The sequence below is a fragment of the Lissotriton vulgaris genome, chromosome 2_1, assembly GCF_964263255.1.
Source record: "Lissotriton vulgaris chromosome 2_1, aLisVul1.2, whole genome shotgun sequence".
NCBI lineage: Eukaryota > Metazoa > Chordata > Amphibia > Caudata > Salamandridae > Lissotriton > Lissotriton vulgaris.
Window position 1 is genome coordinate 2041318869 of NC_141687.1, and position 16514 is coordinate 2041335382.

At 51.8% G+C, this 16514-nt stretch overlaps 1 protein-coding gene across 1 annotated transcript in view; it reads left to right on the plus strand.

Annotated features, from left to right (window-relative positions):
* The window catches only part of SHC4 (SHC adaptor protein 4), a 349519-nt gene that overhangs the window by 301998 nt on the left and 31007 nt on the right, over nucleotides 1–16514 (plus strand). The window contains exon 9 of the mRNA XM_086958275.1: nucleotides 6926–6986. Within this exon, the coding sequence (XP_086814401.1) occupies nucleotides 6926–6986 (61 nt within the window). The remainder of the gene's footprint in view (nucleotides 1–6925; nucleotides 6987–16514) is intronic.

The window sequence follows — 16514 nt, forward strand, 5'->3', positions numbered from 1 at the left end:
AGAGGATCAGCTGAGTGTCTTCGGCGTAGGAGATTATGTTGAGGTTGTGCTGTCGGGCTACGTGTGCGAGCGGGGCCATGTAAATGTTGAACAGAGTCGGGCTGAGGGAGGATCCCTGGGGTACGCCGCAGATGATCTCGGAGGCTTTGGAACGGAATGGGGGGAGGCAGACGTTCTGGGTTCTGCCAGAGAGGAAGGAGGTGGTCCAATCCAGAGTATTGTCTCGGATCCCTGCAGCGTGGAGGCGTGCGCATAATGTGCGGTGGCAGATGGTGTCGAAGGCGAAAGAGAGGTCTAGGAGGATGAGTGCTGCGGTCTTTCCGTTGTCCAGCAGGGTCCTGATGTCGGTGGCAGTGATGAGGGCACTCTCAGTGCTATGGTTGCTGCAGAACCCTGACTGGGAAGGGTCCAGGATTCTGTTTTCTTCGAGGTATCGGGCTAGCTGTATGTTGACGGTTTTCTCAATGACCTTGGCCGGGAAGGGGAGCAGAGAGATGGGCCGGAAGTTCTTGAGGTCTCTTGGGTCTGCCTTGGGTTTTTTGAGTAGGGCATTGATCTCGGCGTGTTTCCAGATCTCTGGGAAGGTCGCCGTCTCAAGGGAGAGATTGATGACGTTGCGCATGTGGGGTGCGATGGTACTGCTTGCTCTGCTGAAGACGTGGTGCGGGAATGGGTCCGACGGAGAGCCGGAGTGGATTGAGCGCATGGTCTTGATGGTGTCATAGATGCTCACGCTGGCCCAGGCTAGCAGGGGGTCGTGGTCGATGGTGTACGGAGGGTCTGTTGTGTTGCTGTCTGTTGGGGCTGTCTGGGTGTTGAAGCTGTCATGGATGTCTGCTGTCTTGCGGTGGGAGAAGGTGGCGAGGGAGTTGCACAGGGCTTGCGACGGCGGGATGTTGTTGGTGTTGGAGCTGGGATTGGAGAGTTCCTTCACGATGTTGAAGAGCTCCTTGCTATTGTGTGCGTTGTTGTCGAGGCGGTCTTTGAAGGAAGTTCTCTTGGCCGCCCTGATGAGGTGCTGGTGGTTGCGGATGGCGTCCTTGTGTGCTGCGTGGCTGTCCGGAGTTTGTTCACTGTGCCATTTCTTCTCTAGTTTCTGGCAGGCTTGCTTGGAGGTTAGGAGTTCTGGGGTGAACCAGCTGGCACTCTTGCTGGTGTCTCTGTGGGGGTGTTTCTTCAGCGGGGCAAGGGTGTTGGTGCAGTCCTCGATCCAGCGTCTGAGGCTGTGGGCAGCATCGTCGGTGTTGGAGGGTTCGTTGGGTGGGCTGAGAGCGAGGTTTGCGTGTAGTTGGTATTCAGTAATTTTGCTCCAGCAGCAGCGGGGGATCTGTTGGGTGCGGTGGTGTGTGGTGGGTTTCTGGAAGGCGAAGTGGATGCAGCGGTCGTCGGTCCAGAGGAGTTCGGTGGTGTCGCTGATGGAGACGTACAGGCTTGAGGAGAAGACTGGGTCGAGCGTGTGGCTGGCGGAGTGGGTGGGTGTTGTGACGAGTTGCTTCAGTCCGAGGTTGGCAAGGTTATCGATCAGGGTTGTGGAGTTGTTGTTCTCAAGGTGAAAGTTCAGGTCTCCGAGGAGGATGTAGTCGGTGGAGGTCAGGGCGTGCGTGTTGATCAAGTCGGCGGTTGAGTCGCTGAACTGGGGTTGGGTCTGGGGGGGTCGGTAGACGAGAGTGCCTCTGAGGGTGGAAATAGGGTCTGTGTGGATCTGGAAATGCATGTGTTCGGCGGTGCTGAGAGCGTCGTCGGTGCTAGTCGAAACCCTGATGCTGTTCTTGTGGACGATGACGATTCCTCCTCCGACTCCGTTGGTGCGGTCTCTGCCGGTGATCTTGTAGCCGTATGGGATGGCTATGGCAATGTCGGGTGCGGAGGAGTCGTTAAACCAGGTCTCTGTCAGGAAGGCGACGTCTGGGGATGTTGTGTCGAGCGGGTCCCAGAGCTCGACGGCATGCTTGCATGCGGAGCGGGTGTTCAGTAGTATGCATCGGAGGTGGTTGGGGGTCTTTCTTGGTAGGTGGCTTGTCGGCTCTGAGCCTGGTGTAGCTGCAGTTCCGGCAGGTGAAGGGGTCGTGTGTACGTTTCGGGGCGTCCTTGAAGCAGGTGTGGCTGCGTCCGGAGTTGAGAGCGTGCAGAGTGCTGGCGTCGTAGTGGCGGCAGTCATCGTGGCAGGTGCGGGTGCCAGGGGTTCTGGCGCTGGGCGCAGTCCAGGAGCGGACGGGCGCAGACAGGCTCGCCTTAGGGCCGCCTTCTGCGTGCCAGGGGCGCGGCCGTGCAGCGGCTGGCATATATGGGGAGGTGGGAGGGAGGAGCAGCTGGGAGGCGGGGGCAGCGAATGGGCAGTGGGCAGTCAGGGGTGCGGGGCCCCAGGGGACGCAGCGGCGAGGGACAACAAAGGTAACAGACGGAAAAGGAGCACAAAAATCGAGGGTAAAACGAGTGGCACAGAGGGCAGAAAGGCACAAAAAAACAAGTGGAACAGAGGGCAGAAGGCCACAAAAAACAAGGGAAAAAAGAGTGGAACAGAGGCAGAAAGTCACAAAAAACGAGGGGAAAACGAGTGGAACAGAGGGCAGAAAGGTGCAAAAAACGAGGGAAAAACGAGTGTAACAGAGGGCAGAAAGGCGCAAAAAACTAGGGGAAAACGAGTGGAACAAAGGGCAGAAAGGCACAAAAATTTAGGGAAAAACGAGTGGCACAGAGGACAGAAGGGCACAAAAATCGAGTGGAACAGAGGGCAGAAGGGCACAAAAAACGAGGGAAAAACAAGTGGAACAGAGGGCAGAAAGGCACAAAAAACGAGGTGAAAACAGAGGGCAGAAAGGCACAAAAAACAAGGGAAAAACGAGTGGAAGAGAGGGCAGAAAGGCACAAAAACGAGGGAAAAACGAGTGGAGCAGAGGGCAGAACGAGCAGAGAGGCACGAGGGCAGCGAGGGGAACAGAAGGGAAAACCGGGCAGAGACACGGGTCAGCGAGGGGTACAGAAGGAAAGTCCGAGCAGAGAGAGCACGGGGACAGCGAGGGGAACAGAGGAAAGAAAAAGGGGCACGGACCACGTACAGGCAGCCGGGAAGACAGACAACAGCAGCCACAGAAACAACAATGAAAAAACAGGCAATAAAATAAAAGCAATAAAGCGGAGGATGAAAAAACCTACCTATGGCCTACTACTGGCCACCAGGGATGAGGCGCAGGTGGCAGCCTGCGGGTGGTGGAGGGCCCGAACTTACTCAGCAGCGGCAGCTGGGGCAGGGAGGCACAGGCGGTGGGGGAGCGACCTACCTGGTGGGGTCAAGGGTCAAGGGTCGCTCCTATCAGAACCCACACCACTTGAATGTTAATGCGGTGAGCTCTGCCTTCTTGATCCTCCAGCCGCGCCATTATTTTGGTTTGTTGCTTCGTCAACTCCATTACTTTTTCTTCCAGGTGATTTGTTTTGGACTACAGGCCTCTGAGGTTGGCTTCTGCAGTTGACATTTTGTCCGCAAGTTTTCGAAAGTCTACCCGCTGTATGTTGACTTCTTCTGTCACCGAGTCAAGTTTCGGCTCCAGCATGCCCGAAGATCTTTAATTGCTTTCAGGATTTCTTTTAGGGAAGGGTCCGGCATTTGCTCTTCTTCATTGGACGATGTCATCGCTGTATCTGTTGCCCCCCTCTCAACCCACGGCAAAAGTATATTTGTCAATGTGGTTGACTTGCCCCGGTCCTATGCCCTTGGTGCGGACCATTGTTTCGGAGTTCCCCCCCCACAGAGTAGCTATGCAAATTCTTTGAAGTCATTGCTCTCACCGCGCCTCTGTAATCTATTTCCAGTGTTCTGGCCAATGTCGCTATGTCTTCTTACGCACAGCACTCCTGCCAATCTTTACAGGTGGGATGCAGCTTTGTCCGCAACCAGGGCAGGAGTATCAACGCACTTCCGTAGCCAGACTCGTTTCACCCCTGTGTTTGAACAACAGGTGTCTACCGCCAGTGATGGGGTGGGGTGGCTCGAAGGAAACAGCACACTATATTTTGTTAAATGGGCCTGTCATATTAGGGGGGCTTTGCCTCCTTCCATGCGCCTTTTAAAACATCAGGTCATTATGTTCTCCCCAGGACGTGGGTGGGAGCGTTTAGAAGGTTCTTACTTGCTGCTACCTCGATCTCTGGCTTGCAGGGGGGGTTGCCTCTGTCTGTGGCTGCCTCATGTGGGGCTTAATGTTGATCTGGCCCCCATGAGGGGCAATAATCTTCATAGGTTATTTCTCTGGGCCTTTGGCTTTCCCTCCTGCCCTGATTATCTGGTCCTCGGATGTGAGAGGGTGGTGGGAGGGGGAGAAGAGCCAATGTCTGCCCTGAGTGCCTCCCTCTGCACCGCTGTGCCATTTGCTGCACTATTTCCACACGCAGTGGTCTTCTTACCTCTGCTAGGCCTTGCAGCACCGGGCTCAATTTGTGCTCCCCCTCCACTGAATCGGAGTCTACGGGATTCTGCCCTGCTTTACGCTCTGCCGGCTCTAGCCTTATTATGAGGCAGGCGACACTTCACTTACAGCTGCGCCTCCCGGGGTCTCGACAGGGAAGCCCCGCACCTCCTCCGTACAGGATCTCTGCAGGCCAGTGGCCAGTGCGCAGTGCGCACTTCGCTAAGTTGAAGGGCGCGGCCGGGGCCATGTTGAGTTCTCAAGCGCGGCCTCCGTGTTTCGTTTCCCGGCGGTTTTGCGTTTCTCCACGGCATTCGGGCCGTCCTCTCACTTCACCTTCTCTTCACTGGTATTGGCGTACCTCGAATCGATGCGTCCTCCTGAATGGATTGTGATGGATCAAAAAACGGGGGTTATTTGGCAACGGTTAGCGGAGTGCCCTCAGTGTGCTGCCATCCTCGCCTGCTGCAAGAAACGCCCGCGCAAGGCACTTTCTAGTAAAGTTTTGATTTTATGTCAAATTTTGTGTAATTTCATTTTGTGTTATTTCGGCATTGATTTTTAAGTGAGTTGAAATCACAAATTGTGCTTTTTTTACTCCCCTCATCAATCGTTCCACTTGAACATATTTACATGAATTCAAAATATCAAGAGTAAGCTAAACATGGTAAATGATTGCCGAGTGGTGTGCAGATCCGTAAAATTGTGAAAAATGTATTAGAAAATCAAATCGTTTTTGATTTCACTTTAATTTTGATCCTTCCATTGTCAGATCTGCATGGAACCTGAGATTCTTTCACTGGGTTTAACATGTTGGCAGCCTGCCAAATTTGATGCAAGTTCATTAAACCACTATAAAGTCATTAGCACAAGAAACTGTTTTTTGAACAACATTTTAATTATGCCCTGGGTGGATCTGTAAAAGACTCGACAGACCCCACATAAAATGAAATATGCTAAATGTCTGCAAAACCACTTGTGATTCATCCAATGATGCCTCAGTCATTGGCAAATGAACACATTTTTGATGCCCCTTTTAACTGCGCCACCTTGATGAATCTTCATAAATCTAGAAATACCATAAGTAAGCTAACTATGCTAAGTATCTCCCAAATTTGGTGCAAATTCATCCAACATTGTTAAAGCCGTAGGCATATCAAGCACCTTTCCACTGTAAAAATAGCTCTAATTGTTTAATATTTTCAAGCCCACAATGGAAGTGCTGACCTAACCATAACTAGACACTGGCTGTCAGCCGCAGCCCATGTAGGTTAGAGCAGTGCGGCCGTTTGGGGGGGATTTCGACAGACGACCACGAGGAAAAATTCATTCTTTATTTCATTTTCCGTTGTGGTTGTCTGTCGAAATCGCTCCCCGCCCTGCCCCACCACGCTTACCAGCACAGGCCGCTGATGCTGGCTAACGGCAGTGTGTAATATAAGTAAAAATACAGATTTGGTAATGGAAATGTAGATATAATTCAGCTGCACATTCCATTGCAAATGCATGTTTTGATTTGCTTAGAGCTTCAATGCCATAGGACTAATCTGCACACAATTCGGCAATTACATAGCTAAATTCGGGGTGGCAAGATCTGTGCAGGTCCATAAAAGAGGAAAAGGTTTTGGGAATGCGAGAAGATGATTGCTTCAGCTCCCTTTGGAAATTTTATTTCCTGCTACAACCTGACCCATTGAGAGGATTTACACCAGACTTGGCATGAAGGTAGAACTTCACTCATATACCGTTCTGTTTGTAGTTTTGGTATACATAAGTAGTAGTGTTTGCAAAAGGTGTCTGGTGATCATCGAACAATTTAGAGATATCTTGGGCATTCATTTCACAAGCGGAAAAACTTGTAAATTCGGTCAAACATTGACATTTGACTGGCTGATGAAGGGCTTGATATATTTGTGTTCCAATTAGCTTGGAATTCACAAATTTGCCTAAACTCAAGAGTTATGTTGACCAGTTGTAGGGCAAAAAGGGTGAAGACGGGTAGCAAGACGGGGGAAAAATGCTCAATTAAAAAAATGAGAGAAATAATTTGGGGGACAATAAACTCGCAAATGGCAAACAAATCAAGAGCATCTGGCCACCTTTTTGATTTAGCTAATAAGCACCATTCTCCCGAATTTGTGAATTTCATTGAAAAAAAAAACAGGTGGATTCATTCATGAGGACTGTGGCTGGATGAATGGCCAGGTAGGAAACATTGGTGGTTGAGCACATGGGCTGGCCATACCTAGATGATGGCAGAGACGTCAATATTCCGATGATGCTCTTTAAATGTCCTTGCTCTACTGAGGCCCTTAACATAACCAGATAACGATTTCTAGTTATTACACTGAAAAATTCTCTTGAAATATTATATATCTAAGGATATGAATACAGCATTATGCTATAAATAATTCCATCTCCATCACATCCAAAAAATATAAGTTATAAGGGTATTGTTTCATGCTCTTGAATGTAATTCACTGACATAATCTGTGACATATTTAAATGTTTTATTCTTACAGACTGGTTACTCAAAATGTACAAATATTTATGAAAACTGCTTGGAGCATCATACACCTTTAGGTATGTGTTGTTTCTTATTTCTGTTGAAGTAAAGTAAAGTTTGGAGGGATATGTGCAATGATAAGGATGGCGCTGCCTGTCCTAATGTCAACACAGTGTGCATCTGCCATGTAGGGCCTGGTTTATATAGTATGACTAAGAAAAATTTAATGGGGCTTGTATTGTAGATATTCCTTTCACATGGTTGTGTCTTAACACATGCAGCAAGATACAATTACTCTACCGTGTTGGTCTAGCAGATAACACATTGTGCAAGAGATTCCAAATAAACACTACCTACCCACAAGCTATAGAAATACTTTTCCTTAATTTTCACTGACTGAGTGAAGACTGTCATCGAGCACACACTTTTTTCCTCGAGCCAGCATAAACTTCAATGGGACAAATAGTGCTAGAAATAATGGTTTTATGGTTGAAAGATTTTATTCGATATGCAAGATATCTTGAAAGCATACATACAAGTAACACATTTTTAAAACAGTAATATGCATGTCAACATTTAAGTACTAAGACAGATAAAAATGGGAATGACCCAATAAAATAACTAAAAGTGGATTAAATTGAAACTGATAGTTTCTTGCAGCGAATCAACCATGAATGTTTTAAAAATTTAGAAACACCACAGACTATTAAAGGGGCGGTATCAGTCAATAAGATACGTAGTGCTACCAAGTGCCTACGTGTTCCCAGGCGTTTAAAAAGAGGTTTAAGCCAATGCCTCCTAGGTTTAGTATAGTCCGGGCACTCAAAAAATATATGTGCTAGCGTTTCTGGCCTAGATAGACAAAAGGCAGAGAAGGGGGATCGATGAGCACCATTCCATTTTGATACAAAGGCCCGATCGGAAGCGTGCCTACCCTGAGTTTAAAATACAGGGCCCTATCGGCTGGCAAGGTGATTAAGTCCAGGAAGGGTTCAAAAACAGCCACATCCTTTTATTCCAAAAATGATGTGGTCAGATTACAATGGTGTTGGTTCCTGATGAGTTTGCCAGAGACCCAGTCCCAATAAAGTTTTTTGAGGACCGCCTTTGGTGGAGCAGATTTTGAAGACCAGCAGTCCCCCAGGCCCAACTCCCCCAAAAGATTTTTAGTGTCCTTCAGCCACTTGATCTTGGCCCAACCTCCCATGTTCATTACCTCTGTCAGGCCGTCGGCATAGGACTTTAGCTCCGGGACCCTCCATATGCGGGACCAAAGAAACTGTGGTCGAAGGCGAGCCTGGTCTTTGATACTCTTACAGCCAATGTCCAGGAGCACAGGGATTGTCGGGGTACTCGAGGGAAGGCCTAGGAGATCTTTCAAAAATGTATTTTCAGCCTTAGATAGGGACTCCAGGTTGCAGTGGCCCCACAACTCTGCCCCATACAAAGCTGATGTTATGCCTCTGGCCTTATAGATCTCAATTGCAGGACTCACCACTTGCCTCGGTGATGCTCGAAATTCCCTAAGCAGAGCACCTCCTACCTTTTTGTGGTTACATACCATTTTATCAATATGGGCGGACCAGTTCATGTTGTCCGTTATGCGAAGCCCTAGGTAGTCAAATTCGGAGACTTTCTCCAAGGGGACGGTGTTCAAAACAGGGGGGCTTCCTAATTTCCTTGGGGGGTGCAAAATCAAATATTTGGTTTTGTCCACATTGATAACCAGACCTCTGGATACACAAAAGTCCTGGAAGCGAGTCAATAGCTTCTGTAGGCCCTGGGGAGTTTTTGAAATAAGAAAAGTATCATCTGCGAACAGCAGAGTAGGGATCTTTACTCCCCCCAGACAGGATGCGTCCGCTGGTTCTTGCTGGAGATGCTCAACCACACCATTAACGTACAACGAAAAGAGTGCAGGAGCTAGCACGCAACCCTGTCTGACTCCCCTACAGACCGGTATCCTGTCCGTTAATTCCCCATTATTCCCCCATCGGACCTGGGCATAATTACTGGTGTGGAGTTTAATAAGTAGGGATAGAATGTATGGGGGCAGCCCCAATCCCTGAAGCACCCTCCAAAGTTCCTCCCTAGGGACCAGGTCAAAGGCAGTCTTCAGGTCAATGAAGGCCAGGTAAAGACTGCCCAAGCCTAGTTCCACGATTTTCCAATTTAGGAGTGCTAATCTGAAGACCTGCTCAATGGTCCCCCCCCTTTCTTGAGCGGAACCCAGCCTGGAAGTCAGATAGCACTCTATTTTCCTCCATCCAGTTGAGGATCCTTCCCAAAATTACCTTTCCTGCCACCTTTTGCGTGGAATTGATCAGGCTTATTGGCCTATAGTTCCCTGGGCTATTTCTACAACCCTTTTTATAAATGGGGACAACCACCGCCCCTCTCCATGAATCCGGTACAGGGCCACCCTTCAAGATGTCGTTTAGGAGGGCAGCGATTACTATGCCCCAGTCAGATGGATATGCACGCAGGAGGTCACCCGGAAGCCCATCCGGTCCTGCTGCTTTCCGTGGTGCCACCCACTTTATAACCTCCTCTACCTCCCTACCTGTAAACAGATCAAAAGTGACTTCCCCTAACAAGACGGGGGCGGGGGCTGGGTTATTTAAGGGGCCTTCTACAGGAGCATAAAGGGACCCAAAGTGTTTCGACCAGTTCTAGGGAGGGATGTTACATGTCCTCAGAGTGTCATCGGGTCTGTTGCGGGCACCTACCAGATTCCAAAACCCTCTTGCGTCCTTGCTTTTACTGGCGGCCAATAGATCCTCCCAGAATTTTTCATCCCAGTCCTTCTTCGCAATTTGGAGGGTCCTAGAGTAAACCTTTCTAGCCTCTCTGGTCTTGATTTGAGATTTAGATTTGACTGCCTCTACCAGTCTAGTTTTTGTCACCCTACATGTGTGGGTATACCATCCCTTAGTTCTTACCTGTCTATCTTTGAAATAATGCAAATAGTGTCAAGCATGAGTGACTATGAGGGAAAATTCCAAACACAGGCCTTCTGGTTGCCATGTAGAGGGATCACCCAAAGCACAGATGTTGAAGAACTCACAGAAGCAACAACAGGCAATGGTGTTGCAAAACAGGGTGTATCCACTGCTGAGGTAAAATGAAAAACATCCGGACCCTAAGCAGTATAACTGTTCTCTGAGGGAGCAAAGCAGGGTCAAAATGACAGGAAGGGCAGTGAAGTAGTTGAATTTTGAACTGTAGTTCACAGTGGATTGACCCTTCCAGGTAGGTCGCTCCCCCTCCGCACAGCACCGCCTGTGTGCCCCTGCCCCAGCTGCCGCTGCTGAGGAAGTTCGAGGCCCTCCTCCATGCCAAGGCTACCACCTGCACCTCATCCCTGGTGGCCAGTGGTAGGCCGTAGGTTTGCTCATCCTCCATTGTATTGCCTGTAATTTCTTTCATTGCTCCCGTTGTAGTGATCGCATTTTCATTGTTGTGTCTGTGACTGCTGTTGTCTGTCTTCCCCGCTGCCTGTACGTGGTCTGTGCCCGTTCACTCCCTCTGTTCCCCTCGTGTCTCTTTGCCCGGTTTTTCTTCTGCTCCCCTCGCAGCCCCCGTGTCTCTCTGCCCGTTTTTGCCTTCTGTTGCTTATCTGCCACTGCATTTATGTGACCTTTCTGCCTTCTGTGCCACTCGTTACCCCGTTTTTTGTTACCTTTCTGCCCTTTTCTTGTTACCTTTTGCCTTCCGTGCCACTTGTTTCCCTCCATTTTTTGTGACCTTTCTGCCCTCTGTGCCACTCGTTCCCCCCCTTTTTTTCTGACCTTTTTGCCCTTTCTTGTGACCTTTGTGCCTCTGTGAAACTCGTTTCCCCCCATTTTTGTGACCTTTCTGCCCTTTCTGCCCTCTGTGCCACTCGTTTCCCCCCGTTTTTTCAAAACTTTCTGCCCTTTCCTGTGACTTTTGTGCCTGTGTGCCACTTGTTTCCCGTTTTTGTGACCTTTCTGCCGTTTCTTTGGACCTTTCTGCCCTCTGTGCCACTCTTTTCCCCCCATTTTTTCTGCCCTTTCTGCCCTTTCCTGTGACCTTTGTGCCTCTGTGCCACTCGTTTCCCCCGTTTTTTGTGGCCCTTCTGCCCTTTCTTGGGACTTTTGTGCCTCTGTGCCACTCGTTTCCCCTGTTTTTTGTGACCTTTCTGCCGTTTCCTGTGACTTTTGTGCCTCTGTGCCACTCGTTTCCCCTGTTTTTTGTGACCTTTCTGCCGTTTCTTGGGACCTTTCTGCCCTCTGTGCCACTCTTTTCCCCCCATTTTTTCTGCCCTTTCTGCCCTTTCCTGTGACCTTTGCGCCTCTGTGCCACTCGTTTCCCCCCGTTTTTTGTGGCCTTTCTGCCCTTTCTTGGGACCTTTCTGCCCTCTGTGCCACTCGTTTCCGGATGTTTTTTGTGACCTTTCTGCCCTTTCCTGTGACCTTTGTGCCTCTGTGCCACTCTATTCCCCCCGTTTTTATGTGACCTTTCTACCCTTTCTTGGGACCTTTCTGCCCTCTGTGCCACTCTTTTTCCCCGTTTTTTGTGACCTTTCTGCCCTTTCTTGGGACCTTTGTGCCTCTGTGCCACTAGTTTCCCCCCGTTTTTTGTGACCTTTCTGCCCTTTATTGGGACCTTTCTGCCATCTGCTCCACTCGTTTCCCCCCATTTTTTGTGGCCTTTCTGCCCTTTCTTGGGACCTTTGTGCCTCTGTGCCACTCGTTTCCCCCCATTTTTTGTGACCTTTTCTGCCCTTTCTTGTGACTTTTGTGCCTCTGTGCCACTCGTTTCCCCATGTTTTTTCTGACCTTGCTGCCCTTTCTTGGGACCTTTGTGCCTCTGTGTCACTCGTTTCCCCCTGTATATTTGTGATCTTTTGCCCTTCTTGTGACCTTTCTGCCTTCTGTGCCACTTGTTTCCCCCTCAATTGTTGTGCTCTTTTGCCCTCTATTTCCTTCGTCGACCCTCGCCGCTGCATCCCCTGCGGCCCGGCCCCCCTAACTGCCCATTCGCTGCCCCCACCTCCCGCCTCCCAGCTTCTCCTCCCTTCCACTTCCACATATAGGCCGGCTGCTGCGCGGTGAGGAGAGCGACCCTTGACCCTTCCCGGTAGGTCGCGCCCCCTCCGCACAGCACCGCCTGTGTGTCCCTACCCCAGCTGCCGCTGCTAAGGAAGTTTGAGGCCCTCCTCCACCCGCAGGCTACAACCTCATCCCTGGTGGCCAGTGGTAGGCCGTAGGTTTGCTCATCCTCCATTGTATTGCCTGTATTTTCTTTCATTGCTCCCGTTGTAGTGACTGAATTTTCATTGTTGTGTCTGTGACTGCTGTTGTCTTCTCCCCCGCTGCCTGTACGTGGTCTGTGCCCATTCTCTCCCTCTGTTCCCCTCGCTGCCCCCGTGTCTCTCTGCCCAGTTTCCCTTCTGTTCCCCTCGCTGCCCCTGTGTCTCTTTGCCCGGTTTTTCCTTCTGCTCCTCTCGCACCCCCCGTGTCTCTCGGCCCGTTTTTGCCTTCTGTTGCTTAGCTGCCCCTGCATTTCTGTGACCTTTCTGCCTTCCGTGCCACTCATTTCCCCCCAGTTTTTTGTGACCTTTCTGCCCTTTGCTTATGATCTTTTGCCTTCTGTGCCACTCGTTTCCCCCGTTTTCTGTCACCTTTTCCCTTTTTGTGACCTTTCTGCCCTCTGTGCCACTTGTTTACCCCTCAATTATTGTGCCCTTTGCCTTCTGTTTTCTTTGTCGCCCCTCACCGCCCCGCCGCTGCGTCAACTGCGGCTCCCCACCCCTGACTGCCCATTCGCTGCCCCCACCTCCCAGCTACCCCTCACTCCCACCTCCCCATACATGCCGGCCGCTGCGCGGTCGCGCCGCTGGCGCACAGCTGCGCCCGTCCGCCCCTGGACCGCGCCCAGCGCTAGCACCTCTGGCCCCGGCACCCGCCATGTCGACCGCTGCCACTATGACGCCAGCACTCTGCAAGCTCTCAACACCGGACGGACCCACAACTGCTTCAAGGCTGCCCCTAAATGCACACACGGTCCTTTCACCTGCCGGAACTGCAGCTACACCAGCCACAGAGCCGACGAACCATCCGCCAAGAAAGACCTCAACCATCTCCGTTGCATACTACTGAACACCCGCTCCGCACGCAAACATGCCGTCGAGCTCTGGGACCTGCTCAACACAACCTCCCCGGACGCCGCATTCCTGACAGAGATCTGGTTGAACAACTCCTTCGCACCCGACATCGCCATAGCCATCCCAGACGTCTACAAGATCACCCGCAGAGACCGCACCAACGGAGCCGGAGGAGGAATCGCCATCGTCCACAAGAATAGCAACAGGGTCTCGACTAGCACAGACGACGCCCTGAGCTCCGCCGAACACATGCCTTTCCAGACCCACACAGACCTCAACTCCACCCTCAGAAGCACCCTCATCTACAGACCCCCCGGATGATGCCCCCAGTTCAGCGACTACATCGCCGACTTCATCAGCACACATGCCCTGACCTCCACAGACTACATCCTCCTTGGAGACCTGAACTTTCACCTTGAGAACAACAACGACAACAACTCCACAACCCTGATCGATAACCTCACCAACCTTGGACTGAGACAACTCGTCACAATGCCAACCCACACATGCACAACCCCGTCTTCTCCTCAAGCACGCACGTTTCCGTCAGCCACACCACCGAACTCCTCTGGAACGACCACCGCTGCATCCACTTCACCTTCAAGAAACTCCCACACACCACCGCACCTAACAGATCCCCCGCCGCCGCTGGAGCAAAATCACCGAAGACCAACTACATGCAAACCTCGCTCTCAGCCCACCCACCGAACCGTCCAACACCAACGTCGCTGCCCACAACTTCAGACGCTGGATCGAAGACTGCGCCAACACTCTCGCCCAACTGAAGAAACCCCCCCCCACAGAGACACCAGCAAGAGGGCCAGCTGGTTCACAGCAGATCTCCTAGATTCCAAGCAAGCTTGCCGTAAACTAGAGAAGAAATGGCACAGTGAACAAACTCCGGACAGCCACGCAGCACACAAGGGTGCCGTCCGCAACCACCACCACCTCATCAGGGCTGTCAAGAAGACCTCCTTCAAAGACCGCCTCGACAACAACGCACACGACAGCAAGGAGCTCTTCAACATCGTGAAGGAACTCTCTAACCCCAGCTCCAATACCAACGACATCCAGCCGTCGCAAGTTCTGTGCGACTCCATCACCACCTTCTTCCACCGCAAGATAGCAGACATCCACGACAGCTTCAACACCCAGAGAGCCCCAACAGACAGCCACACAACAGACCCTCCGCACACCATCAACCACACCCCCTTAGTAGCCTGGCCCATAGTGAGCATCGATGACACCATCAAGACCATGAGCACAATCCACTCCGGCTCTCCGTCAGACCCATTCCCGCACCATGTCTTCAACAAAGCAAGCAGCTCCATTGCACCCCACCTACGCAACGTCATCAATCTCTCCCTTGAGACCGCGACCTTCCCAGAGAGCTGGAAACACGCCAAGATCAACGCCCTACTCAAAAAGCCCAAGGCAGACCCAAGAGACTTCAAGAACTTCTGACCCATCTCTCTGCTCCCCTTCCCGGCTAGGTCATCGAGAAAATCGCTAACAGACAGCTAACCCAATATCTCGAAGAGAACAGAATCCTGGACACTTCCCAGTCAGGGTTCCGCAGCAACCACAGCACCAAGACCGCCCTCATTGCTGCCGCCGAAGACATCTGGACCCTGCTAGACAATGGGGAGACTGCAGCATTCATCCTCCTAGACATCTCCGCCGCCTTCACCTGCCACCGCACACTACATGCACGCCTCCACGCCGCAGGGATCCAAGACAAGGCTCTGGAATGGACCACCTCCTTCCTCTCCGGCAGAGCCCAAGCGTCCTCCTTCCCCCGTTCCGTTCCGAAGCCTCCAAGATCATCTGCAGCGTACCCCAAGGATCCTCCCTCAGCCAGACACTTTTCAACATTTATATGGCCCGCTTGCACACGTCGCCTGACAGCATGACCTCAACATATTCTCCTATGCCGACGATACTCAACTGATACTCTCCCTCACCAAGAACCCCATCACCGCCAAAGCCAACCTCCATGAAGGAATGAAGAACGTCGCCAACTGGATGAAGATCAGCCGTCTGAAGCTGAACTCGGACATGGTGGAGGTCCTCATCATCAGCTCCAACCCGTCAGCCTGGAACGACTCCTGGTGGCCAACAGCACTGGGGGCAGACCCGACCCCCACCGACCATGCAAGCAACCTGGGAATCATCCTTGACTCAACGCTCTTAATGACCAAGCAAGTCAACACCGTCTCCTCCTGCTTCAACACCCTCTGCATGCTCCGCAAGATCTACAGATGGATACCGACAGATACAAGAAAGACAGTGACCCAGGCCCTCGTCAGCAGCAGACTCGACTTCGGAAACGCCCTCTACGCGGGAGCCTCGACCAAGCTCATCAATCGACCACAACGCATCCAAAACGCCTCAGCACGCCTGATCTTCGATGTACCACGACACGGCCACATAACCCCCCACCTGAGAAACCTGCACTGGCTCCCCGTCAACAAGAGGATATCCTTCAAGCTCCTCATCCACGCACACAAGGCACTCCACAAGACCGGCCCAGCCTACTTCAACAGACGGCTCTCCTTCTACACTCCCAACCGCCAGCTCCGCTCCGCCGACCTCTCACTCGCCACCATCTCGTACATCTGAAGAACAACCACTGGCGGGAGATCATTCTCCCACCTCACCGCCAAGACATGGAACACCCTCCCACTGAGCCTACGACAGACCCAAGACCTGCTGACCTTCAGGAGGACACTAAAGACCTGGCTGTTCAATCAGTAGCGGCCCCCACCTCCTCCCCCCCAGCGCCTTGAGACCCTCACGGCTATGTAGTGCACTTAACAAATGACTGATTGATTGATTGATGACATCTGAAAATCAGACCCATAGCTAATTGGAGTTTTGCAGTAAATGTCAGAGAGAAGGGGTGTGCCTTTAAGCGTCAAAATGGCGGTCGCACTCTAAGAGTGCTCCAGACCCCTCCAATATCCGCCTAAGCATCCTTCTTCATCAGCATAGCTTTAACTGGCAAAAGTCTTGTGACAACCCGCTGGGGCCACTCGGAGGGTTCCGACAAGAAGTGGCACCGATTGGTGGCCGCAGACGGCTCGTTCTGAGAGGCCTGAATTCGAGTACCCTTGCAAGATAGTGGTGCGGCCTGTGGCCTGAGGCAGCAAAGCGCTGGTGACTGGCATCGCCTGCGGAGCCCCGCAGGGGGCACCTCGGACCCCCTGGCCCCGTGTGGCCAAGAAACAAAACACCCTACAGCGGAGTCTCCGGACTCGAGAAGAGGTCCTCACACCGCCCTGCCATGTTCCCGAAGTACGGGGGACTGCGGCCTGGACTTGAGTTGGGCAGTCCTGACGAGAAGACCCCGCTGCAGTGGAAGCAGTGAGCGGGGAGGCCTACCTGAGGTTGGTGTGGCAGGGGCGGCCCTGGGAGGGGTTGGGCCCTCGGGACTCAGGCTCCGATGTGTGTAATAGAGGCCCTGACGAACTGC